This window comes from Myripristis murdjan, chromosome 13, assembly GCF_902150065.1.
Source record: "Myripristis murdjan chromosome 13, fMyrMur1.1, whole genome shotgun sequence".
In the NCBI taxonomy this organism is placed as follows: domain Eukaryota; kingdom Metazoa; phylum Chordata; class Actinopteri; order Holocentriformes; family Holocentridae; genus Myripristis; species Myripristis murdjan.
In genome coordinates, this window is record NC_043992.1 from 40969959 (window position 1) to 40997276 (window position 27318).

General features: G+C 43.7%; 2 protein-coding genes and 2 long non-coding RNA genes across 7 annotated transcripts in view; 2 read left to right on the top strand and 2 right to left on the bottom strand.

Annotated features, from left to right (window-relative positions):
- Positions 1 to 3639: 3639 nt before the first annotated feature.
- cldn15lb (claudin 15-like b) lies at positions 3640 to 13298 on the top strand. Its single transcript, XM_030066580.1, has 5 exons — positions 3640 to 3856; positions 6688 to 6852; positions 8392 to 8473; positions 10361 to 10474; positions 12568 to 13298. Exons 1-5 carry the CDS (start codon positions 3640 to 3642, stop codon positions 12662 to 12664), a joined length of 675 nt encoding a protein of 224 aa, XP_029922440.1. The 3' UTR covers positions 12665 to 13298.
- LOC115369885 (uncharacterized) lies at positions 7012 to 7494 on the bottom strand. The gene is made up of 3 exons (XR_003929199.1): positions 7462 to 7494; positions 7243 to 7310; positions 7012 to 7159 (listed from the first exon to the last, which is right to left on the bottom strand). It is a non-coding gene; the product is annotated as an uncharacterized LOC115369885 (long non-coding RNA).
- Positions 7932 to 14342, bottom strand: LOC115369887 (uncharacterized). The gene is made up of 3 exons (XR_003929200.1): positions 13817 to 14342; positions 10313 to 10594; positions 7932 to 8516 (listed from the first exon to the last, which is right to left on the bottom strand). It is a non-coding gene; the product is annotated as an uncharacterized LOC115369887 (long non-coding RNA).
- A 110-nt stretch (positions 14343 to 14452) lies between these two features.
- Positions 14453 to 27318, top strand: part of atg16l1 (ATG16 autophagy related 16-like 1 (S. cerevisiae)) — a 33487-nt gene continuing 20621 nt past the window's right edge. For 3 of the 4 annotated variants that reach the window (XM_030066555.1, XM_030066557.1, XM_030066558.1), the window contains exons 1-4: positions 14469 to 14555; positions 15939 to 16224; positions 18691 to 18802; positions 23294 to 23387. In XM_030066555.1, coding sequence (XP_029922415.1) covers positions 18697 to 18802; positions 23294 to 23387 — 200 coding nt within the window. In that variant the 5' untranslated portion in view covers positions 14469 to 14555; positions 15939 to 16224; positions 18691 to 18696. Of the gene's footprint in view, positions 14556 to 15938; positions 16225 to 18690; positions 18803 to 23293; positions 23388 to 27318 lie in introns of all 4 variants that reach the window. The other variant, XM_030066556.1, reaches the window with a different exon arrangement.

A 27318-nucleotide genomic window follows, 5' to 3' on the forward strand; every position in this document is an offset into this window, starting at 1 on the left:
TCCCTGTGAACAGAGCATTGTGATAAACCAATCTACTGGAAATTAAAGCGTGGCTAAGCTGTTCTAGGTCTTTCTTGGACATTATTCCTCTAATTCTCACAGTATTTTTTAGATGGTAGCACACAGACGATGTGGCTGCTGAAATTTAAATCTGAGTCCAAGATAATTCAAAGATATGTTAGTTATGAGAGACAGGGAGTTAATGCGACAGCTGCTGTTCTGTCTTTTCTTTCTGTGCTCCAAAGACAATTATCTCAGTCTTTTCTCTATTTAGTTGGGGAAAGTTTTGCTATATAGTTAGACAAAGTTTCATCAGATCCATGACAGACATGTAGGTTTGGCTGTCATCTGCGTAACTGGTAATTTGTGTTATTATTTTGTGTAATGTGGCCCAACGGAAGCATGTACAAGTTCAACAGGAAGGGTCCCAGGACGGAACCTTGTGGAACCCCGAGGTCACGGCCATTTGCTCGGACCTACAGTTTCCACTGGAGACCAAGAACTCGAAGCACCTGAGGACACAATGACAGTCCCACACAGCTTCTCATCTGTGCAATAAAATTGTGTGCCAGAGTAATAGTACTACTACTAATACTGCTTTTACTATTAGTGTACTACTAGCGTAGCGTACTACGACTGTCACTATGAAACACAAAACCCCTCGAGTCCTCAGTTTCCCTCAACTTTCACTGTCAACATGGAAACCCCTTCAATTCTATTGAAAATTATAGTCAATAAACCTCAAAATTTCTTAATCCATTCAAAAATCCCCTTGATTTTTTAATTTTAGTTATTTTAAAACTCACAATTATGATTGTTCTCAAGACCAAATTAAGGTATTTTATTTGATGAAGCAGAGCGTATATTGAACACCTGAGATTTCCAGACACTAAAACCTCTTTAAAGGGAATATACTCCCAAAATTTAGGCTTATTTTTTCACTTTGACCGAGTCAGGCTAATGACTCCCATAGACTTTAAGTCTTTATGCTAAGCTAACAGGAAATGCTACCCATAGGAACTGAGCCACTGGACGTCCAGAGGTGAAAATGGTGTCCAACATCTGGTCTCAGTCTGGGGAGGTCGCGGAGGATGAAAAAGGGGATTTTGGCCAAAAACTTTGGAGCGTTCCTGTAATTATTTTCAGGTTCCAGTTGAAGGATTTCTTTGTGTTCTGTTGCCGCCGTTACAGTCAGGACTGTGACGTGTCCGTTCAGGAGCCTCTGAACTCTGAATTTGTTTCTGTCTGAGTTGTTTTGAGAGGTTTGTGTGGAGATGAGAGGCTGTGACGTGTCAGCAGCGATGTGTGTGTGTGTGTGTGTGTGTGTGTGTGTGTGTGTGTGTGTGTGTGTGTGTACACACTGCGGCCTTCCCCAGGGTTCACTGACCCCTTTAACAAAACGCCTGGCGGGGAACACGCTGCTGTTCACTGGATCCTGCCGCTCGCCGCCGACAGAGCCGGACGCCTCAGAAACATCTGGAAGAACAACGAGCCGAGACGACGCCGACGCCGAGCACGAAGTTCACGCCGAGCCCCGTCCCCGAACCCTGCCCGACCTTTCAGGTAAGAACCGCAGCTCTTTTTCTTCTTTAGAACACCAGAACCCAGGAGGTTTGGAACCCAGGAGCCCACAGCCCGTCACTCTGCTTTTTTTTTTTTTTTACCCTATGAACAAAATTTCCTTTTATTTTTTCTAAAGTAATGAAAAATCTCTACTTTGGCTTATGAAAATCAGTATTTGGGGCAAAAGTAACAAAAAAAAAAAAAGTAAAAGAAATAAATACACTTAAAAAAATTAAACGTATTATTAATGTATTTTTTTTGCTTGGAATGTGAGAAATCTGATCTTTTTTTTAAATAATTAAGTAAAGAAATATACAGGGCAAAAGCAAGGAAAAAGTGAAGTAAAAATTAATTAAACACAATACAAAAAAATAATTTATTATTTATATTTATATATTTTTTGCTTGGAAAGTGATAAATCTGATCAAAAGAAAAAAAAAATTCTAAAAATTCTAAATAAATTAGTAAATGTACAGGCCAAAAGCAGGGAAAACGTCAAGGAAAGTAAAAAATAAAAGAACAATAAAAAAATTGAGAAATATGCGGTAAATCCCTCCCCTACCCCCCCCACCCCTTCCAAAAAATAAATAAATAAATAAAATAAAAGCCATATATACAAAGTATCAACAATATAGCAAATATTTTAAAGGTTTTTTTTCTAATCCTGAGGCTTCTGATCAAAATAGTAATGCTCAAAGTAGCGAGTGATTTTTTTTTCTATATTTTTGAAAGAAATAAATCAAAGTTGGCTGAGGTTTCAGAGGTGACAGAGGCTGAACCTGCGAGCGCTGCCTCATTGATCCGCTTTGATCGTCCGTCACAAAGCCAGCAACAGCAAGCAGAGGTCACATGATCGAAACAGGAAGTAGTTTTTCTTGCCGCCTGGTGTTGCTGCCAGGTTTCTCTCCGTGTCTTTCCCACAGAGAGGGAGGCTGCCTGGCTTTGAGCTGTGAGCTTTATCAAAGTCCAGAGTCACACTGATCCGCTCGGGAAACCGGCTGCAGCTTCTCAGTCAAACTGCAAGACACACAGAAAGAAAGAAGAAACAGAAAAACATGTATAAATATGTGCACTAGTAATACCTGTGCAGTAATCATAGTTTAAAAAAAAAAAAAAAAAAGTATGTGCATTATGTCTACATTTGTGCATTAATCCTACAAAACAATAAATAAAACAATAAATACAGAAATAAGAACAAGAACTTTGAAAATTCATAACTCCTACGCCGTATGTTGGTCCAGACCTGCATGAATCCTCACTCCACAGATTTGCCTCATGATTTGCCTGCTATTTTGAATTTTGAGGAACAGTTTGACGTCTCCTCCTGGGCCGCAGGTCTGATTCCCTCCAGATCCTCAGTGGATCCCCAGTGGATCCTCAGTGGACCAGCAGGCTTGTTGATCTTATTAAGTTTTCAAGATATTGACCAATGAACTTCAAAAGGGGTGTGGCTTAGCACATAAATAGGCAAAAGTCAACAACCGGTGGACCAATCAGCATGAAACCCGCAAAAAATGAAAATCACATCAGCATCTGGAACAGACCCTGAAAGGTTGATTCAAATTGAACTCTAGGGGGCGCTACAAATGAAAAAAAAAAAGTCATAACTCCAATGAGCCTGTAGATCAGAGGCTGTGTGTCCGGTGGTTCCAAACCTGCAGGATCTGTCCACATGAGCAGCTGACACACACCTGGCAGGTGTTTGTACTGAAGCTGCTGAAGCTTTTAACCTCCAATGGCCTTTGTCGGTTTGAACTCTGGAATCACAGCTTGCGGCTATAATATTTCTTTGTATAGTAACACTTTACAATAACCATCATTAATGAATGGTAAATTGGAACAGGCCAAACATTGAAAATCAGCGGGATGGAGTTTTGAATGCAGCCAGTCATGCTGCAGGTGTTGACTCGGCCAGGTGTCAGCGCCGGGGTCTCACACCTCAGGCTCATCTTGTTTTAAATGTGAGAGTGATGGTGCCTTATGGAAGAACAGAACAACAGCTCTGTCCAGTCTGGGAGCTTGAGGAGTGTGTGTGTGTGTGTGTGTGTGTGTGTGTGTGCAGTGAGTAGTGGTGTGATGGCACAGGTGCTGCAGGTGCTGGGGCTGCTGCTGGGCCTGCTGGGCTGGTGCCTGCAGTCCAGCTGCACCAGCTCCCAGCTGTGGAGGGTGCGCAGCCAGGCCGACTCGGTCAGCAGCAGCCTGTGGCAGTTCGAGGGGCTGTGGATGAGCTGCGCCGCCTCCAGCGTGGGCTCCGTCCAGTGCAACAGGTACAAGACCCTGCTGGGACTGCCAGGTGAGACACACACACACACACTCACACTCACACACACACACACACACACACACACACACACACACACACACACAATGACGTATGGTTTAAACCAAAACTCAGAACTTATTGCCAACTAAAAAATGTTTGCTGCCCAGAACCATATGTAACCCTTTCCCTGGACAGAAGTAAAAGGTCCCTGTGTGCCCAGTTGAGGGCTGGGATTCTCCCCCGGCATTAGAAACGGGTAGATTCAACTCCATTCCAGAGGAAGAGAGAACTTGTTCATTATGTAACTTAAAGGTTACTGAAGATGAAATGCATTTTGTGTTCCATTGACCTCTGGATAATGAAGAGAGGCAGTTTCTTTTTCAAAAAATGCAGTATGTTAAACCCGAGTTGTTTTGGCTAAATGATGAAAGTAAACTAGAATGGTTATTCAGGAAGGATGTATTTGCTTTAGCGAGGTTTATAAAAAATGCAGGGTCATTAAGAAAAAAAGAATTATTTGTATGACCTTATTACTTGTTTACTAGGCGTGTTTTTCAGGATATTTGATTTTTGACTTCTGATGACTCTGACTTGTGTCTTGTAAGCCTTTATGGGCTGGGCACCTGTGTGCATGACACACTAATAAAAATCAATCAATCAATCAATCAATCACACACACACACACACACACATGGGTGTATGGGAGGGGAGGCGCGGGGGTATTCAGAGAAAAAACTCAAAATTTCAGAGACTGGAGTCATAAATTTACAAGAAAAACTTGGATATTCTCTGAGATTAAAGTGGTAAATTTACAAGAAAAACTCAGATATTTATGACATGAACGACTTGAAAATTCTTGGATTCTAAAGTCACAAATCAAAGAGAGAAAACCTGTGAAAACGAAAAATCAGCAGGATCTCCTTGTTCCTGAATCCCATGTCAGAGTAGAATCTGCCGAGGGGATCAGCTGCAGGCCTGAGACACGGCCAGCAGGGGGCAGCACAGGTGGAGCCGCTGACAGAAAAATAAAAGTTAAAATAAAATAAAACGTTTTTTTCCATTTTTTTTCTCATAAATTTGTGACTTTATAATCTCAGATTCTTCGAGTTTTTCTCATAAATTTACAACTTTAATCTTGGAAATTCTGAGGTTTTTTCCTCATAAATGGCTTCCTGGTGCTTCGGGTGGCGAGGACGTTTACCACAGCAGGAATCATAAAAGCCACAGCGTTACGCAGGTCACACCTCAGCACTGTCAGTATGACGACCGCCGTCACGAGTTCAGAGGAGGAGCGGCAGGTTTTATGACTTCTGGTCAAAGAGTGAAGTTCCCGTCAGGAACCTGGATGGCAGAGGACAGACGGAAGCACATGATCGCACTCCGAGTCGCCTTGATCCTCACCATTTAAGCTCTTTAAAGAGTCCAGAGAGGCCGGATTGTCCTCGACGTCGTCCCGGAGCGCGGCGCTGGCATGGCGACAGGGCGGGAGCTGACGGCGTTCCTGCTGGGTGTCGGCAGCTGGCTGCTGGCCGGCGTCTGCCTGGCCAATGAGAGCTGGAAGCTGTCGACGGTTTCCGGCAGCGTGATCATCTCCACGCGCCAGTACCAGAACCTGTGGCGCTCGTGTGCCGAGGACAGCACCGGCGTCCAGAGCTGCAGGGACTTTGAGTCGCTGCTGGCCCTGCCCGGTAGGTCCCGCCAGTCAGAGTCCGCTCAGGTAGAGGAGGGAAGGTGGACGCTGTCCGATGTGAGAAATGTGGTAAAATGTCCTGCTGAGGGTTCAAACCTGCGGCAAGACCTGCCAGGGCCATAAACCACCAGTTCATGTATGAGCGTCCTCAGTCTGATGCACTGATACTGAATCATTACTGCTTAACGACGACTACAACTAATGATTATTTTGTCAAGTAACTCACTGATTCTTCCTTTCAGTTAAGTGTAATAATTTTGTGTGTAAAGTGTGAAGAAGTATTAATTTAATAAAAATATGGACAGCGAAAAGGGAAAAAAAGAGGACAATACGAGCACCTTAGTGAATCAGACAATTTTTGGGATGATTCAAAAAATTAAGGGATTGTCAAAATTGTAACCAATTCGTTTTTTTTAATTGACTAATAATTCATTTTTTGTTATTATTTGTTGTTATTTCCTGCCGTGATCTTTGTAAATGCATCGCCTCTCCGGCTTCATTCACAGCGTCTCTGAAGTGTCTCATTCTGCAGAGAAACAGCTCCACCTGTCGGGCCTCTGTCCGAAAACAGTCATTCAAAGCGGTTCGAGCTCTTGACTCCCTCTAGTGGTCAGGAATCGCCTCCTGCAGCTCTGAGATGAGACCCTGAGGCGGAGGATTTTAAAGCTGATATTTAACTAAAATGTTTCTTTTCACACCTACTTTTAGTTTTTAGTTTCGTTTTAGTTAATTATGACGGACTGCGTGTGGTAGTCTGCAGCGTCTGCAGGCCAACAGCGTGAAGGACGGTGGAACTGGAGTGTGGATACCCGACCTGAGCCCGTCGGGACCCAGCAGGTCCGGCCAAGTTCAGACAAAAATGTAGAAATTATGTTGAGGTTCTGCTCGGGTTCAGTTACGTCAGTTACGTTACCTCAGGCTTGGGTCGGGTTCACACAAAAATCTGACTGCACGTAGGCGGTGCTCTGAGCCACGGACTGCAGAATCCCAGTTTTCAGGTTCTGTAAATGGTGGAAATCTAATTTTGGAATTAAAAAAAAAAAGCTTGTCCCAAGGCCTTGCAGATCTTTGATGATCCTGTTTCATCTGCAGTGTTCTCGCACGTCTTCACATTCACAACCTTCTTCTCTTTAACTGAGTGCTGTCCTCTTATCTGTCCTGTGCGTCCCAGCTCACATTCAGGCCTGCAGAGCTCTGATGATCCTGTCCCTGCTGCTCGGTCTGGCCTCCATCATCATCTCTGTCCTCGGACTCAAATGTACCAAGATCGGCAGAACGACGGACGAGGCCAAAGGCAAAATCGCCCTGACTGGAGGAAGCCTGTTCATCCTGTCAGGTGTGTGTGGATCCATGCCACTCTTCTGATTTCATTTACAGCCACAGCTCTGATTGGTGGTCATTTGGCGTCCATCTTAATCCCAGATCAGACCACAGGAGTTTTAAAGTCCTGACTGATTTTTAAATCAGGTTGCATCACACACATCCGGAGAATCATCCAGATTTTAAATCCTAAATATCAAACATGTTTGAAAATTATTGGGGCGTGGCCCTGATCAGTCTGTGAGCTGCCAGGAGGTGTAAGATTGGATCTGTAAAGCCCTCACATTACCTGATAATCTGGATCTGTAAACCCCTCACATTACCTGATAATCTGGATCTGTGCTCTCACATTGCCTAATAATCTCAATTAAACATTGGGACCCATAAAGGACCCACACCTGATTACCCGATAATCTGGATCTGTAAACCCCTCACATTACCTGATAATCTGGATCTGTAAACCCCTCACATTACCTGATAATCTGGATCTGTGCTCTCACATTGCCTAATAATCTCAATTAAACATTGGGACCCATAAAGGACCCACACCTGATTACCTGATAAACTGGATCTGTAAACTCCTCACATTACCTGATAATCTGGATCTGTAAACCCCTCACATTACCTGATAATCTGGATCTGTAAACCCCTCACATTGCCTAATAAATCTGGATCTGTAAAGCCCTCACATTGCCTAATAATCTCAGCTAAACATTGGGACCCATAAAGGACCCACACCTGATTTGTCCTCCAGTCGTTGGGAGGGTTGAGTCGGGGTTAAATCGACCCGAAACTCAGTGAGCGTTTGGGCACTTTGGGATGAGGAGCTGTAAAAGTAACAGCAGACCATATTTACCATTTCTCACTTCCTTATTACCATCTCCTGATCATCTCAAAATGCTGAACTTTGGTCTTCAAGTATGTTTGAATAATGTGCGTTTTGTGCATGATTGGCCTGTTGTGGGCGCTTTAACTGAGGGGCGAACAGGCGAACTTGTTCTGACACGTCTTCTGGGGCCAAAAATAAACAAGTGTCCAGGGTCTATCTTTGGATTCAAGATCCATTTATTCACAGTGAGGAGTAAACATGCTCACCTTAACACAGGTAATAATGTAATTGTCCATATCCCGTCCAAACAGTAAAGTTTCCATTCATCAACTCAAACATGAGAGCAAAAAACCTCCAGCCTTCCCACAGAGACACACCTGACTGTTGGCATCCAAAGCTCAACTACAGGCACGCCCTTCATTAATTCTCCCCCTTGTGTTCAGTGTAAGAACTGCATGTACACACACACACGGTCAGTGTTTCAGATGGAGAAAGGAAGATAAATAAGACAAATAAAAAACTACATTATGGCTCCAATAAGGGTTAACTGGGAACGTCCGATGGAGGATTTTTTTCTGGAAGACCTTTAACTCACACCTGAAGAGGAGCTTCAGTCGGGGACATGGAGCCTGGGCCCCGTTCACACACACACACACACTTTGTATCAGTCTGTAAGTGTGAGAGTAAAGCAGGAGCTGTGTGTGTGTGTGTGTGTGTGTCCCTCAGGCCTGTGCACGCTGACAGCGGTGTCCTGGTACGCTGCCCGGGTGGTGAACGACTTCTATGACCCGTACTACGGAGGAGTCAGGTGGGTCCACGCAGCGCACCGTGTCCTCTGGGGCAGTGTTGACCTGATTTTGGTAGAGAACAATATTGATAAAATGTATGCTTGAAATTCAATTTTTTTAAACACAAACGAGGCATAACAGACAGATCATGATCTTGACAACATCATCAATTTCAAGTACTCAGATAATAGCCTAATTAGAATGGAATACGAAAATGATGAAATAGGAGGGCCTTCGAAGTAGAAGAGGTTGAGGACCCCTGCTCTAGGGGCTAGGGATGCACCGATCCGATATTAGCATTGGATATGGACGCTGACATCAACATTTTACCTGGATCGGGTATCTGTAAAAGCAGCCGATCTGTCAGACCGATCCTTCTCCTTTAAAGCTTTGTGACAGGGGCTCCGTCATATGGCACATGGGCGGCACAAGCAACACGGAGCGAATGAAAGGGTCTGCGATATGGAGGTATTTCATCCTTAGCACGGCGACTAGCTCGACGGCGGTTTGCAGTGTATGTAAAATGAATGTTGCCGGGGGTAGCACTGCCAGATATAACACCACAAATTTAATCAGGCCCTTCCAGAAACACCACTAACCCTAAGCCTAACCCCAACGCCAAGGAGCACGAGGAGCTCCAGCAGCTGGACGGATCAAAGGGAGCCGCCGCTGCTGTCGAGGTTTATAGATTCTTTTTTTTTTTGAACAGTTTATTTATTGAAATTTTCAGACAGAATACATTGTTTCAGAGTGAATACAACATTAATTGTTAACACCCCCCTCCCTCCCCCATGGACAAGAGTGGGACAAAAAAATTCAATAGTGATAATTAAAATAATGAGAACGAAAACAACAACAACGACAATAGTAGTAATAGTAATAATAATAATAAAAAATAAAATAAAATAAATAAATAAATAAGTAAGTAAATTAAAAAAAAAAAAAAAAAAAAACTAAAAATAAATGAGAAAATCAAAAACGATATCGGATCGGTATCTGGTATCGACCAATACGTAAGACCCCAGCGTCGGTATCGGCATCGGAACTGAAAAAGTCGGATCGGTGCATCCCTATCAAACACACGAGCCATAAACAACAACAGGGACTGCAGATTGGTTTGAGCAAACACACAAAGCATCTGCTGCTGATGCTACTCAGAATAATATCATTACTGATAAAACTACAAGGGTGTATTAGGGCCACTGTAGGGCGAAAAAAAAAAAAAAACCTTTCACTGTTTTTTTCTCATAAATTTGTGACTTTAGTTTAGATCCCCCGACGGATTACAGCAAGATTTTTTTTTTTGCGTCTCTTGCAGCACTTTTCTCCTCGCGTTTCGTTCCCTCTGCGCCGTCGGTCTGTTTTCGCTCAGAGCATTAATCACATGACCTGCTGAGCAGCAGCCGAATCAACAGCCAGTTCAGTCCGGTTCAGATTCAGTCCTCTGATCCAGACGGGGGCGCTGCGCTGGGATCAGCTGAGAGGAAACAGGCTGACGGCTCAGAGGGAACGGGAGGAGGAAAGGATTGGAAAAAGAGGGGAAAAAGTCTCACTGTGACCCTTCCTGGGCTCCGTACTTTATAATCTCAGAGTTTCCAAGTTTTTTCTCTTAAATATGTGAGTTTTTTCTCATTCATTTATAACTTAAATCTTCTTAAATCTTAAATTTCTGTGTTTTTTCTTGTAAATTTATGAATTTAATCTTGGAAATTCTTAGTTTTTTTTTCTCTGAATATTACCCTCTTCCCCCGGCTCCATGATTATTTCTCTGGCTACAGTGGCTCTGACAATACTAATATACTGATATACAATACTAATACAATACTAATATACTGATATACAATACTAATATACAATACTGATATGAAACGCTGTGCTGCCTGTGCCCCCCCTCCCTGTGGCTGCAGGTTCGAGCTGGGCGCTGGGCTGTACATGGGCTGGGCTGCAGCCTGTCTGGCTGTGCTGGGAGGCTCCATGCTGTGCTGCTCCTGCAGGAGGGGCCCCGCCGGCCCCCCACCCGGGTAAGCTGCCCCGCTGCCTCGCTCTGACGTGCTGCTGTTGAAGGTTAACGAGATAGTTGTGGTGTTTCCTCCTCCGTACGAGCGCACCAGATCCTCCAGGTTCGCCCCGTCAGCGCCTCCCTGTGGAGAGAACGAGCGCTGCACCTCGACTGTTCTGCTCTAACAGGAGCAAAACGGATCTGGAGCAGAAAACAAAATCTGTATTTTGAGCTGAAAAAATGTTTGGATTACGTCGGCTTATTGGGGCCAGTGTACAGAGAATAAAAATACAGCGCCGGTGGAGGGAGGAGGTGGTGGTGGTGTTGGGGGCGGGGGTTAATACTGCAAGAAAAACCCCAAAATTTATGAGACAAAATCTTGGATATTCTCTGAGATTAAAGTGGTAAATTTATGAGAAAAAACCCCTCAAATTTATGGAAAGAAATCTGAAAAACTGTTTTTCTTGTACTGTCTTGTACTGTTTTTCTCATAAATTTATGAGTTTAATCTCAGAACATTCAAGTTTTTTCCTTATAAATTTGTGAGTGTTAATTTGTAAATTTATCACTTTAATCTCAGAAATTAGTGTTTTCATTAGAATATTAGCCCACAACCCAACAAAACCCAACAACATGGCCCTGGTACGCCGTCGTATTTGCAGGATGCACAACAACACACATTTGTTTAGGATTCGTTGTAGCAGCCCCTCTGGTGGAACTACTTTGTCTGTGTATCCCTACGCAGCGCTGTGTGTCTGCTCCTGGCAGTGATACAGACACAAAGTAGTTCCACGAGTGAGGAAGCAAGAAGGCTAGAAAAATGTGTGGAGAATGGATCCTGAACAAACGGGTGTTGTGCATCCTTCAAAAAAATAATTTCTGCTCAAAATACAGATTTTGTTTTCTGCTCCAGATCCACTTTGCTCGTGTTAGAGATTTGATTTACACAGATTTACACAGTCGATCACGCGTCTTTTTTACTTTGACAAAGTCAGGCTAATAACTTCCATAGACTTCAAGTCTTTATGCTAAGCTAACAGGAAATGCTACCCATAGGAACTGAACCACTGGATGTCCAGAGGTGGAAATGGTGTCTGGTCTCAGTCTGGGGAAGCTGGGAAAGGGGATTCTCCCCAAAACAGTGGAATTCTCCTTTAAGCATCATGGCACATATATAAAACATCATATGGGCTTTATGGGTGATTCTCGTGAAATTCAGATTTAAAAGGTGTCATACAACAAAAAATTTAAAATGCCATTTTGGACATAGTTTTCCATCAACATTTGAGATTAAGGTCTGAATTTACCATAAACATTATTTTTGGAAGACTTTGTAAATATTTCATTCATTCATTTCATTCCAACCAAGACCTCCACCAGGTGATTTCACTGATCACCTGGAGCTAATCAGTGAAATCACCTGGTGGAGGTCTTGGTTAGAATGAAAACCTGCAGCCTCTCGGCCCTCCATGGCACATGATTGGTGACCCCTGCTTTATGTGTCCAAGGAGACGTCAGTCAGCATGACATGTCACGTATGATGGAAATCTCAGGCCTATCACGTTTCATTCATTCATTCAAAACGGAGGGAAAATATCTCGTTATCACGAGAAAACGGAGGAAAATTATCTCGTTATCACGAGAAAACGGAGGAAATTTATCTCGTTATCACGGGAAAACAGAGGAAATAAAATATATGTATGTATGGCCCTTGAGGGCTTCCGTAATATATAACTTTGGAGAGATCATTTTTTCATTTTTATTATTTTTCATTATATCCGTATTATTTCTCATTACTGAAACATACCTCATAATTTACAACCTTTATTTTTATCATCTTACTAAAAAATAACATACACATTTTTATGAAGCAGATCTTAGATAAGTACTGTTGGAAAATATGTATATACATTTTCAAACAAAATATTATTATCTAATAAATATGAATTTTGTAAAAAAAAAAAAAAAAAAAAAATGAGAAAGACATTTTGGAAATGTGAATGAGTTTTATAGGTCAGTGGCTGAAGCAAAGGCACAAACGCGGGGCGTATCGCTCATTTGTTTCACTAAAGTTGTGGTTCTCTGTTTTGAAAGGCGTGTTCTGTCTGTTTCCAGGAATTATTCCTACAACTACTCGGCCAGCAGCCAGGGGCACAAGATCTACAGGGCGGCTCCCGTGTCCGAGTCCGGCAGCTCCAAAGCCTACGTTTAAAACACACAAATACCTTTTTGCTGTTTCATTTTGGTTGTTTCCAGCTGTTACCGTGCTGAGGGCGGAGCCACCAGGGGCGGATCTAGACAAACACTCACGGGGGGGCGAAAGGGTGGCAGGGAAATTTTACAGGGTGGCAGATACGTTTCCCACCAGAGACAACCACTTTAATTTTTTTCTATCAGATTGCCCAAACTGGGGTGGCACGGCCTGTCCCACCCAGGCCACCCTGGTGGATCCGCCCCTGGGCGCCCCCCTCAGGCCTCAGGGAAGAACGACAGAACACAACCACACTGTGATCCTCTGTATGGCTTTCTTAGCAAGAGCCGGAGGAAAATCGTACATTGTTTGTTTATGATACAGAGAGGCATTTTGTTTTTTCTGATTATAGAGAGGAGAGGAGATCTTCATCGTGTGATTTAAACCTAATTAATTGATTTTTATGTCGTGTTGCCTTGTTATGTGACTGAATCACACCACCCGACCAAAAAAGACCACACGGCTCAAAGTACTTGGACACCTGAACGCCACACCTGCGTGTGTAGGGGGTTTTCACACTGTGGACTTGAACCTGACCTTTTTCTTTCTTTTCTTTTCAAGAAAAATGCGGAATGTCTGTGATTAAAATTGTAAATTTCGGAGAAAAAAAATACAAAGTTTATGAGAAAAACACTTGGAAAAATTAGTTGTTTTCTCAAATAAAAATTCTCAGAGATGACTTTATTATCTCTGAATTTTCCAGTTTTGAGAAATTTTTAAGAATTTGAGAAATTTGAGAATTGAGAAAAGATTAAAGCTGTTTGTTTATCAGAAAAAAAAATCACACATTTTTTAAAAAAAAAAACCCTGAAAATTCAGAGATTATAAAGTCACAAATGTACGAGAAAAAAAACTCAGAAAATAGTTTTTATTTTTCTTTCTTTCTTTCTTTCTTTCTTTCTTTTTTTGGCCGGTTGTCGCTCTGGGCTCCCTCTTCCCTCACTGCGATTAAAGGGCCTGAACCGGGACCAACAGGTGAGGCGTTCAGGTGTCCTCGTGCCGTTTGCCCACGTGGTGCGGCTGACCCGGAGCCGGTGAGGTCAGAGGTCAGCAGCAGGACCGGCGCTCGGCTCCGTCACACCTGCACCTCACCTGTGTTTTGTGTCGCCTTACCTTTGACTTGTGTTGTAAATAAAACGACTTCCTGAAGCTGCCTGGCTCGTTCCTTCTTCACTGTCGGCTGTTGTGTTTTTTGTTTTTTTGTTTTTAATCAGGATCCCAGACGTTCTCATGTCAGTTTCCCCACACAGATGCACATCAGACCACGTTTCAGTTAAAAACATTTAATCCCGAGGAGCCTCATCTGACAGGATTTAAATCAGCAGACACTGAGCAGCTAACAGTAATATGATACACCGTCGTAGTGTCCAGCCAGCAGACAGCTAAAGAACAGGCAGAATCCACGCTCATCACACATCACAGCTGTAAACAGACATTGGGCACATCAGAGACGTGGACTGCACCTTTAACACTTAAAAACATGAAGCCTCCTCATACGCTGCTGATCAGCATTTCACTTTGTGCTGGAGTCTGCAGTCGTCAGTCACAGAAAACAAGTCAGGAAATTTTGCAGATATTTTTCAAAAATACCTGACATTACGATTATACGACCTGGACAAAGTCCTGTCCTGCAGTACATACTTAAGTAAAAAGTATAAGTATGCGATTTGGAACGCAGGGTTTGTGTCCTCCTCTGAATCTGGGACACTCCCACCTCAGCTGCAGCCACTTACCTGATCATCATCATCATGTGGCACCAGGTAAAGCCAGCGGCAGCGAGGTGCTCAGATCCTCCAGGCCTCTGAAACTCTGCAGCGATGGACCGACGCGCTCCCCGTCCTCCGTCCTCGAGGTGAGGAGCCACGCCTGCAGGACGCTGCCGGCTGTAAAGTTACATTACACTCATTCTATTCTTTTCTATTCTATTTAGTGATTTGTTGGTTAGACAGCTCTGTGGCAATGATCAAATTTCAGCCCATCAAGAGAAGCATTAATGGAAAGTACAGATTGTACACATTCACTGTAACATCACATATACATACACACAGGCCCATATGGCAGTTCTGAAAATAAATTGTAAAAGTACAATAAAATGTCTTAATTGCTTTTTTATTCAATTTTTTTTTTATCAGACATTAAGTAAAATATATCTTAAGTGTTTTTTATGTTCTTAAGACATTACATAGAATGTCAATGCTTTTTTAAATATATAAGACATTAAAATAATGTGTCTTGATTTTTAATGATTTAATTTTGTTAAATTTATTATTACATTTAATTTATTAAAATGTCTCTTAATTGCTATATTATATTTCATGATGTTAAAACGTGTCTTGCGTTTAAAAAAAATAACAGTAATATTAAATAAAATAATGATGATATTCTGATTTAAAAAAATGGGATTTTCTGACATTAAAGTGGTAAAATTTATGAGGAAGAAAATAACTTATCTTTTTTGTTTTTGTTCAAAGAACCACATCGCTTTGCTTCGCTTCATGGTTCTTGCTTTATGACAAAAAATAAAAAAGTAAAAAAATATAAACATTTTTTTCCCCTTAAATTCATGACTTTAGAAATTCTACTTTCACTCACAAATCTATCTCCTTAATCCCATTTTTTCCCTCAAAAAAATTACAATTTTAATCTGGGAAGCTGAGTGGCCCTAACAGGCCGCCGTATCAGAGATAAACATTTACCTTTTTTTTTTTTTTTTTAAACCTTCAGCATCAACAACAACCACAACAACAACAACATTTTTTTTAATGATTTTTATTGAGCATAATTACATTGACAGACATAAACAAGGGGTGAGGGAAAATTAAATAATCCCAGTTAAAGGTTACATGAAATCCTAAAGCGCAGGAGAAGAAAACAGAATATACAATATATTTCTGGTAGGCCAACACATAATCAGTTCAAAAACATGGAAACATAGAAAATAATTCTACAATCTTAATGGCTTTCTTGTTTTCAGATTGAGAAATTGTATTAATGTATTGTTTGATTTCCCTTTCAAGACGGTAGGTACCATGGTATTTGATTAGTACATTTCCGGTTATGGATATGAGCTTTGGCTAAAAATAATATTAAATTAATTATGTAATATTGGTCTATTTGGGGTGGGGGGGTGGGACTGAAAAGAAACCAAACAATACATGTTGATAGTCCAGAACAAAATTTTTGTCAATATGTTGACGGATGAAAGTAGTGACATTTTTCCAAAAAACATCTGCAGGTGGGGACATGACCAGAAGAGGTGGTGAAGCTCTTCTGGAGCCCACAACAACAACAACAACCCCACCCTGCTGCTCACCTCTGACGTGTATTTCACGCGCCGCTCCCGGAAGTCCGCCGCAGAGCCAAAATGGACATGAAGTCGAGCGAGCCGAGCGAAGAGGCAGACGTTGGCTAGCGACTGAAACCGGAGCGTTTGACACCAAAACACCGCGAAGCAGCGCCGGCGGCTCGACGGCACACCGGCAGGGGGACTTCAGCTCGCCGCCCGGGCTCCGTTAGATGCTGTGAGTGGTCACATTTCCTCTGTCCGGGCCGCTGCGAAGCTCCGGGGCTAGCAGCAGCGTTAGCATGCTAAGCTAAGCGGCGCTAAGAGACATGTCAAGTCACGGGTGTTTGTGTCGCCGTGCGCCGGGCTGGGCGCGCCGCCGCCCTGCCTCCGCCCCGCCGCCCCGCCGCGCCCGGTGCCTCTCGCATCGGAGAGGCACCGGGCGCCGGTCGGGTCGGCTGGCCCGGCCGAGGGGCTTCCTGCCGGGGGGGCTCCCCTCCCCAAGCAGCGTCTGAAGCGGAGCGGCTAACGCTAGCTAGCCGCTGAACGCGCGCTGCGTGCGGGGAGGCAGCGGCTCGGAGGCTCCGCCGCTCCGCCGGAGACTGAAACCCTTTAAAACCCTTTAAAACCCTTTAAAACTCTGTAAAACCCTTTGAAACCCTTTAAAACCCTTTGAAACCCTTTAAAACCCTTCTCCTCAAGGTTGTTTCGCTCAGGTCCTTCACTCTGACTGCATGTTTGCTGAGTGCCATGCATTCCCCTCATGCAGCCCTGCAGAGATTTATGCCTGCAGGACACAGCTCTGTGCGCGTGTGTGTGTGTGTGTGTGTGTGTGTTGTACATATGCTCAATTTCTCATTACTGTATTTTATTTTGTAGAGGTCATTGCACATTGAGACATAAAATACATACTTCCTTAAAACAAGGATTAAAGCACATATTTATATGTAATGCACAGATTTTTTTTTTTTTAGTTTTCAGTTTCTTATAATTTTACTTATGCTTTTTGTCATTTATACCTGTAGGCCTTCATAACAGTTCAACAGTGTGATATCCCTGTGTGTGTATGTACAAGTAGAATTTTTTTAACATACATTTTTAACATAAGCTCAGTTTCTTATTTCTGGAATCACTTCTATAATACAAGTAGGATTCATGCATATTCATACATAATGCACACTTTTTTAAAACAAATTTCTAAGGCGTGTATTTTTTTTTTTTTTTTAATTTCTTCTTGAGCAACAGCAGGTAACAGTTTTTTTTTTCACCCTCAGGGATCAGTAAGTTTTTCTGATTCCAGAGAACAAATTTTGGAATCAGAACGTGGCAAAACTGTTTAAGGGCTGGGCGACTTGGACAAAATCAAATATCATAATTTTGTCTTTAATAATTATGTCTTTATTTTGTAGAAATGAGTGTTGGTGCTTTCATAAAATATTTGCATAGTTAAATAATCATCACTAATAAAACCAGGAACCAAACCACCCTGATGCTCTGTCACCGGTTTACCTTCTGCAGAAATACACATTATAGTGGTCTTATATCACGACAGCGATATCATATCTGTTTATTTCCCAGCGTTGCTGTGTTTCCTCTCCCAGCCAACAGTCGGTAAGAGTCAGCTTTTCCACACTTTTCACTGTCAGGCAGGCTTTTACAGCAACACCTCTGCTTGTTCTTCAGTAAAAATCAAACAACACGACTTTTCTGAGTGAACACCTCAAACGTCGAGATTGTGACGATCCTGATTTTACACAGGTTTAATATTTTCTTCAGAAATGTTTTCCTAAATTCTCGTGAAATGATAAATGGTAGTCACATGAAGTTTGACCCCTGTCGGCCTGATGGGGGCGCTACAATTAATTTGAACTTTAAAATCTCTTCCACTGTAAGTCCGAGTGACACAGACCTCAGTCCAGACCTGCGTGGATCCTCTCTCTGCAGATCTCAGAGCCCAGAAGCTCCACCACGTCGCATTTTCCATCATTTTGAATTTTTTGAAAAACAGATTTTTGATGTCTCCTCCTGGGCCGCAGGTCTGACTCCCTCCAGATCCTCAGTGGATCCTCAGTGGATCCTCAGTGGATCAGCAGGCTTGTTGATCTTTTCATCTTTCAGTTTTCAAGATATTGACAAATGAACTTCAAAAGGGGCGTGGCTTAGCATCTGAATGGACAAAAGTCAACAACCGTTGGACCAATCAGCACGGAGCTGGCAGGGTCTGTCCACAGCAGCTGGAACAGACCCTGAACGTTTCATTCAAATCAAGCACTAGGTGGCGCTGTAAATGCAAAACTAGGCGTGGCAGAACAGAAATCAGACAGATGCAGGTGTGTTTCCTAGCGGTGTTGAACCACGTGTGTGGAAAACTAGTTGGAATCGCTCAACAGGGGGCGCCACCCGCTCCAGATATGTGCATGTGCATGTGTGTGGTGTAGATTTGGCCGTAAATCAGTGACAGTTTGTCTTAAAACCATCAGAATGTTTTTAAACGAAGCTTCAGGTGGATTCTGTCGGCGAGTCACAGCTTCTGCCTGCACTGTTTTTGTTTTCCTGTGTCTCAGCAGCCGGCGGACGAGGTTTAGATCTGTTGGCTTTGCTGTGGATGCTTACTTATTTTCCTGTGTGTGCGTGCGTGTGTGTGTGTGTGTGTGTGTGTGTGTGCGTGCGTGTGTGTGTGTGTGTGTGTGTGTGTGTGTGTCAGGTGGTCATGGCCGAGCGGCGGCTGGAGTGCACGTGGAAGAGACACATCGCCGAGCAGCTGAAACACCGAGACCGAGTGCAGAGACACGCCTTCGAGGAGATCATCCACCAATGTGAGCTCCTCCTCCTCCTCTTCCTCTTCCTCCTCCTCTTCCTCCTCCTCCTTCCTCTTCCTACTCCTCTTGCTTCTCCTCTTCCTCTTCCTCCTCCTCCTTTTCCTCTTCCTCCTCCTCCTCTTCTTCTTCCACCTCCTCCTCTTCCTCCTTCTCTTCCCCTTCCTCCTCCTCTTCTTCCTCCTCTTCCTCTTACTCCTCCTCTTCCTCTTCCTCTTCCTTCTCTTCCTCCTCCTCCTCTTCCTCTTCCTTCTCTTCCTCCTCCTCCTCTTCCTCCTCCTCTTCCTCCTCCTCTTCCTCCTCCTCCTCCTCCTCACCTCAGAACATTTATATCACAGTCAACAATGAGGAAAAGTTCCTGATAAACCGTTTTCTGTTTTAATTTTTCTTTTCACTGTTTTGGTTTCAGTTTTCTGAATTTCCTGCTGAATATTGTTTTAAATTTTGCTGAAATGCTGTGAAGGTGCGTCGCTGAGCCGAGCCTCAGAGCGAGCTGTGTGTTTTAAATGTCACAGTCATGACGCTGCAGCTTTCAGATTCACTGCAGATGATCGTCGCTGAATCTTGTTGCCCTGACAAAGTCGACATCGATCGAGACGAGTAAAGGGCTAATCCGTAAATTTGAGAGCTCATGCTCGACCTCCCGGCCTGCCGCTCAGGGCTCAACAACAAACAACAAACAACAAGTTACTCAGAGCCGAGCCCCCAGGAGCAGCACCGCGCACTGAAGCCAGTTTTACCTAGTGGCCAAACGTGGAACTGCAGCATCACGTGACGCTCTGTGGCCCACAAAGCATTTTTCTCAGAGACGGTAACGGGAAAAGAAGCGGCTATAAAACGGTGGGTACATGTTTTTGAGCGTCACCGCCCCAAACGCCAAACGACTTGTTTCACAGCAGAATTTGATCCATTCAGTCCGATCACGTTTGGAAAGTCTAGAAGAGCCGCACGATTCAATTATTTTATTCTAGTTAGCTGAGAGCTAAACCCGAAGTTAGCCGGCGAGCTTGGCGGAAGTCTCTAGTGCGCCCACTTCCGCTTTCTTCCCGAATCCGAATAACAAATCCGAAGTTTTTTTTAAAAGCCCGAACCCGAATACAAACAGTGCAGTGGCTGTACAGCCCTGTTAGTCATATTTTGTATTTTGTGTCCTGGTGCGTAGGGCTGGGCAACATGGACCAAATCAGATCTCATAATATTTTTAACCAAATTCCTCGATCGATTAATACTAACGGTCAATTTTGTTTTTAAGCTACGTAATTCAATCAACTCATGGGGGCGTGTCGACAGGTGCAACACATGCCATCACGTGCTTTCCATCACAGCCCACTTTACAGCGAAGATGAAGAGAGCAAAAAGGTGTACGCAGTGCTGTTTGAGATGAGAAAAATCCTGATATTTTGTTGTTTTTGTTCATTTGGTTGATGTTTATTTGGCTGTTTTTGCACATTTAAAAATAAATAAATAAAGCCCATGAGAATTTTTTTGTCACGGCACTTTTGAATGGGTCACAGTACTCAAAAAAATAAAAATAAAATAATAGGGGAGGCAACCGCCATTCCGACATCCCTCCAATCTATTATTAAAAACTCCTGAAACGGGAAATATAATATGTCTAGTACACGTATTAATGAAACTCGGGCTAGTGTGAAACATGTTAGATTCATGTCTGAATCTCAGGGATCACTGACTGTAAGCAGAAACACAGTGTCAGTGACCTGTCACAGCAGCCAGCTGGAGCGCAGCTCTCCATTGAGCCCGTGTGTCTCCATGCACGCTGGCATCATATGCAACATTAATATTACAGATATCAATGACGGCTCTGCAGATGACACCTGAAGTCACTGACTAATTCCAGTCTCCTTCGTGTTGTACAGTAGGGGAGGGTGTGTATCCTTGTATGCAATTACGCACAAAACACACATTACATTGAATATTATTTTTTTTTATCTCCAGACACGTCGCGGGTCGTCCAGGTTTACAGTAAAATTGTTCGGAATGAAGCCGCATCATCCAGATAAACATTGAGCTCCATCAGAACTGTTTAAAAATCAGATTTCAGAAGCTCAAACTTTATTTTGGAAATGAAGCAGAACACACAATTAAAGAAATCAAAAAGCAATAGCAGACGATTGAAGCCTACAGTACTGTTAATTATATCTAAAGCTTGTAGCTTTTTTTTTTTACATTTTAGATGAGTAATTTGCCGTCATTGTAAATCTGCAGTTCAGCACCGGACAGCGCCGAGTCAGTGACTCTCTGGGCCCTATCTTGTGTCCGCTGCCACGACCCGCTACCCGCAAATTGCGGATTTAGGAACTTCCGCTATCCCTAAACGGTATCTTGCGCCACCCGCTACCCGCTGTCCGTTATGCCGACTCGTCATTTGCGCCTGGAGGTGTGTCCGTGGGTGTGTTTCATGCGCTATCCCTAAACTTGCTATCTTGTGCACACGCTATCCGCTATCCCTAAAGTTTGGGCTGTTAGGAGAGCGCGCCCAGGCGGCTTCAATGCACGCCCCGACGGAGCCTCGCCACGCACACGGTCGGACTGATACCGGGACGCCGCCGGAATGGACTGAGTATATTACTCATATAGACTGTTTAGAGGAAAGACTGTTTTAATTGGACACTTACGCCAGCACGTTTTATTGTTTTATCATAAGCCAGCAGCTGTGCTATATTTTTATTTTTAATATTTTATTTGCCCAATCTACCTTGTCAATAAATTAGTTCACACATAGTTCCACCTCTGCCTCTTGTGTGTGTGTGGTGTGGCCCGGGGATTTTACTCAATCAGTACAACCTTGTGACACGTCCACTTGGACACATGTGGCTCCACCTCCCGAATTAACTCGCCTATAATATAATATATAATATGTATATAAAGCCAACTTGCTTTAGCCTCAGTAGAAGCCCTGAGAAAATCTACCTCCCTCTCTCCATCGCGGGTTTAGGATTTAGGATTTAGGATAGCGCAGCCTGCCCTTAAAGGCAATGGCACCTGGCACACTGATTGGTTTAACTGGCGTAACGCCCAAAACAGGCCTATGCATAATATAGCGGGTAGCGCAGGTGTTTTGCGGATAGTGGGAGGTGCACAAGATAGCAACTTTTACGGGGGAACGCCTCTTCCTAAATCCTAAATCCGCAAATAGCGGGTTTAGGGAGTCTGGCGCAAGATAGGGCCCTCTGATTCCAGCCTTTCCTTACATGGAAAGTCTTGTCGGAATGGTGGGATGTTTGTGTGTCGGAATAGCGGTATTTCGGGATGGTGATATGTCTAAATGGTGGTATGTCGGAATGGCAGCATGTCGGAATGACGGAATGTCGGAATGGCAGCATGGAAGGGCATTTAAATCTTATCGGTTAACGGTTATTAATTGTTAAAGGGCGTCGGTTAACGGTCATAAAAAAAATCCAAAATGTGCATCCCTAATATGAAGTTCTTACTGATCTACCTCAAGGAGAATTTGCTGTATGGTTATCAGGATCTGAGGCTCTGAGGTTGGGTTCATGTTGCGCCGCCTCGCTGCCAGACGTCAGGGAGTTCACCGTGAGAAATCCTGGACTTTCTCTTTCTCTTTCAGGGAACAGAAACTGGTTTGTCCGTTTTTTGTTGTTGTTGTTTTTAATCTGCTGTGTGAAGCTGCAGTGACGCGGAGCCGCCGCTCCACCTGCTGCTTCTTCTGCTTCACTTAAAGGCAGAATGAGATTCGTTAGTTTGCAAACGCAGCATTCAGGCCCCTCCTCCCCGACTAAGCTGACCGCTGAGTTTTCGTTTCCTAGGATGGCGATGGAATGAAATGGCAGCCCAGAATGTATAGAGGTGGGAGAAAAAAATCAATTTTTAGATGCATCTTGATGCGGACGTGGGGCGAGCCGGCATCGATGCATTAATGTCAATCGATGCTTATAAAATGATTAAAAAATGCGAAGCTGAAGTTGATGAGCAGCGTCCAGCCGGGCAGCTACAGGACGCACACGACAGAAAACAGTCTGAACGAGCCGACAGAAACATCAAACCTCTGCATTAAAAACGAGTGTTTGGAAACACTTTGGATTTTATGACGAGGAAGGGACAAAAGATATTCTGGCAGCATGAAATTACAGGAAATAACAGTACATTATTTAACGTTCTTTTCAATCATAGTTCACTACAAACACACCTTGTTTTAGCTGTCGCACAGTAAAAAAAGAAAAAAAACAAATTGTCTGAAAAATTATGCAAAAAATGATTCAATGACAATCACAAAAATATCCATCGAGATGCATCGATGATCGCTTTATAATCGCATCGTTGCCTCATAATCGAATCAGGGAAGGAAGTGGAGCGTCTGAGCTGGTTTAGAGGAGCGGGCTCGGGGTCGGGGTCGGGGTCGGGGCGGAGGCTGGCTTTGACCAACATGTCCTCAGCTCTCCTCAGCGGGACGGGACGGTCCTGACCTGAATGTGAGCGTCGGTTTGATTCCTGTGTTTCCTTGTTCCTCAGATAATCGCCTGCTGGAGAAGTCGGACCTGCAGGCCGTGCTGTCGGAGAGATACCAGACGGACAAATACGATGTGCAGAGAGGACACGAGCCCAGGTGACGCCCACAGCCTTTATTTATTTACCAAGAGGCAGACATTCATGTGCACGTTCATTTTTATGAATTTATCCGGGACGGTCCCGTTGAGATAGAAGCCGTCTCCGTCCGGCGGGTCCTGGTCGAGCTGGATCATAATGTAGATCAGTTCAAAACAGCTGAGCCGGCCTCTGATTGGCCAGCAGGAGCAGCTCCTCTCTTTCAAACATTTTTTTTTTGTCCTAACACGTCCAGAGTGACGTTTTTCTTTTTTCTTTTTTTCTTTTTTTTAACCATATGTTTATTGGTATTTTGATTGAGGATGTACTTGGATACAGGACATATAAACATACAGTCTCACCCAGTATCTCATCTCTCAGTAGTTATAGAAAGAAACACGAAAAGGGAAGGATAAAAAAGAAAATTACAGATTTATATACACTACTCACAAAAAGTTAGGGATATTCGGCTTTCGGGTGAAATTTCAGGATGAACCTAAAATGCATTCTAACCTTTACAGGTGAACTTAATGTGACCTTCTGTAAACTTTTGAATGCACATGTCCAACTGTTCAGTGTTTCAGTACTTTTTGCACAAGTTGCTGTTCTCTAACAAGGAGTTTAACGGCAAAATTCACATCAGGTGTTTGATCCATGAATCGGCCAATAAATTTCCTGGTTCAATTAGAATTGGTATTTAAACAGTCCTCCTCATCATGCTGTTCACATTTTGACATCATGAGACCAAGACGACACCTAACAATTGATCAGCAGCACCTCGCCATTGCGAGGCTTCAAACAGGATGTCCTCAGATGGAAGTGGCCACTGAGCTTAGAGTGTCAGAGTGTCATCAGCAGGTTGCAACAGAGATACAGAGAGACTGGAAGAGTCACAGAAAGGCATAGAAGTGGACGTCCTTTGGCCACATCCCACACTGATGACCGCTTCATTGTGAACAGTGCCCTGCGGAACCGGATGATGAATGCCACTCAACTCCAGGCACGTTTAAGGGAGGTGAGAGGCACCCAAGTGTCACGTCAGACCATTCGAAACCGTTTACATCAGCATGGTCTGCGTGCCAGACGACCTGCAAGGGTACCTGACCACACCACCAGGCACAGGTGTCATCGTCTTGCATGGGCCAGGCAGCATTTACGCTGGACGAGGGACCAGTGGGCCTCAGTGCTGTTCACTGATGAAAGCCGATTCATGTTGAGCAGAAATGATGGCCGCCAACGATGTTGGAGACATCAAGGAGAGCTCTATGCATCAGCCACTGTTGTCACCAGACGAGCCTTTGGTGGTGGTGGTGTTACTGTGTGGGCAGGTGTGTCTGGTCAGTACAGAACTGCCCTAATGGTACAGTGACAAGCCCATACTACCTGAATAACATCATTAATCCAGTCATTGTGCCCCTGCATGAACAACACAGGCCTAATTTCATCTTCATGGACGACAATGCTCCAGCTCATCGAGGTCGTATCATTAGGGAGCGGCTGCTGGAGACTGGGGTACCTCAAATGGAGTGGCCTGCACTTTCTCCAGACCTGAATCCCATAGAAAACCTATGGGATCAGCTGAGTGGCCGTGTAGAGGCTCGGAGCTCTGTACCCCAGAACCTCAATGTCCTGAGGGCCGCCCTTCAAGAAGAGTGGGATGCCATGCCTCAGCAGACAATAAGTCGACTTGTGAACAGCATGAGACGTCGCTGTCAAGCTGTAATTGATGCTCAAGGGCACATGACAAGTTATTGACACTGACATTTTTTGTTGTGGTATACCCACCACTGTTGTTGGCTTTTGTTTCAAGAAATTGTTTGAGATGAGGAAATCACCAGTGTATGCTTCTACTTAAATGCCCTACTTTCATGATATAATATCACTGTAGCGTGGACTTTTTACATTTTCCATAAATTTCACCCAAAAGCCAAATATCCCTAACTTTTTGTGAGTAGTGTAAATCTGAGTACAAAGTGCAATTCGATGAAAGTAAATTGAATATGACAAGTGCAGCGACAACAGAATGGAGTATGATGTCAGTAAAGAGCGGCATGTAGGTATTGTTGCTCTGCTTTCAATAGCAAATAGATTTACCAGATAAATGAGTGATGAATTTTTCAGATTAATACAAGGTGCATTTACAGGACGAGTTAGGAGGGAGTTCAAAGGTCAAGAGGAACTTGCGGATCTGTTTGTTTTTTTTTCAAGAAATTGTAAGAAAAGGCCCCAAATTTCATAAAATTCATCAGGCTTATGTCTGAGACTATAAGTCAGCCTCTCTAATGCCAGACAGGATGATCGTTCTTTAAGCCGGTGACTCATGTGGGACCTGACATGTTTAATTCTTCCAGCACACGGCGATCAGGCGTTTTATATGGACCAGGCAGATATTGATCAGTTTGATTCATGTTGTTTTTTTTTAAGTAAAGATTTTCAGGGCAGAGGCCTGAAAGTTTAGGAGTGAGAGGAATGAGCTTAGAAGTTATTTGGGAAATTAAGTTTATTACTACTTTCCAGAACGTCAGTATTGTCTCACATTCCCAGACACAGTGGAAGAGGGTGCCTTTGTGAGTTTGAGCTTCACACGAGCATCCGGAACGTCTGGATTAACGTTTTTCACGTTGTAATGAATCTGACCTGATTTTATTCTATCAGATACTTTAATGAACTCACTTCCTGTTGTATCACAGAACAGTTTGATCAGAAAACAGTTATCAAAGTCGATCAATAAATAAATATCTGTAAATGTTTTAACGGCTGAAATCTTTGCTCGGGGCAGCGGGAGGTCACCGCTCAAGTTCCTCCGTTTTCCAGGAAGTAGAAGTCAGTTTGCCACATGGTGTTTTTTTTTTTTTTTTTTTTTTTAATGTAAACTGAGGAGGTTTTATTCCAGAATAATCCCGTGTGTGTGTGTGTGTGTGTGTGTTTTGGGGTTTGGCTCCAGAAGGTGAGGGCAGGTCAGTGAACGCCTCACTCGGCTGACGAGGTCGTGTTCACCGCCAGAGACTCTCTCTGATTGGCTCATCAGTCACACGGCCTCACTTCCTGTTATCACTCTAATCTGTGTGTGTGTGTGTGTGTGTGTGTGTGTGTGTGTGTGTGTGTGTGTGTGTGTGTGTGTGTGTGTGTCAGCTTCCCCTCGTCATGGTAATCAGTGTGTGTCAACTTCCTGTTGTCGTGGTAATCAGTGCAGAGCGTCTCGTCTCGGGCCTGAGCGCCACATTTTGAGCGATTCTTCTTCTCATTTCCATTAAAAGCAGATTATCGGTGTTAGTGCCACTGCTGGATTAAGACAGAAATTATAGGAGAGGGGCAACATTCAGAGGGGAGAAAACTCAAAGATCAGTCAAGTCACAAATTAGGAGGAAAATAGTTTGACTTTTTGTCCAAGGAGCCACAAGTGATAAACCTTTTTCCTTGTTTTTCTTGTAATTTTTTGAGTTTGAGGATTTGAGGGTTTTTTTTTTCTTATAAATTCACCACTTTAATCTCAGATTATCCACGTTTGTTTTTTCTTTCATTATCAGCTCTCTCCCCCCGGCTCTGTAATTTATTTTTCCCTACAAAGGCCCAGATGTGTTTGCTCATCGGCTTCCTCACCTTGGCCGCAGCGCCACCAGCAGGCGGAAAACAGCAGGACGTCTCCTCTGCTGTCAGCCGTTTGGGAATATTTTGGATTTCAGGGAAAAGAGTCGCATGCAGACGATGGCAGACCGAGAGAACACATGAGGGACCCGCCGAGCGGCTAAAGCAGAAACACGGCAGCGTGATGTCACCGACGCAGTGACATCATCTCATGTCGACCGGCGCAGTGACATCATCTCATGTCGACCGACGCCCGCTTGATTTAGTTACCAGAAAATATCACATCGCCCCCTGCTGGCTGCAGGCTTCATCATCTTGTCAAGAGCTGCAATAACTGGTGTTTTTATTTACCACCGTCATGCACGCTC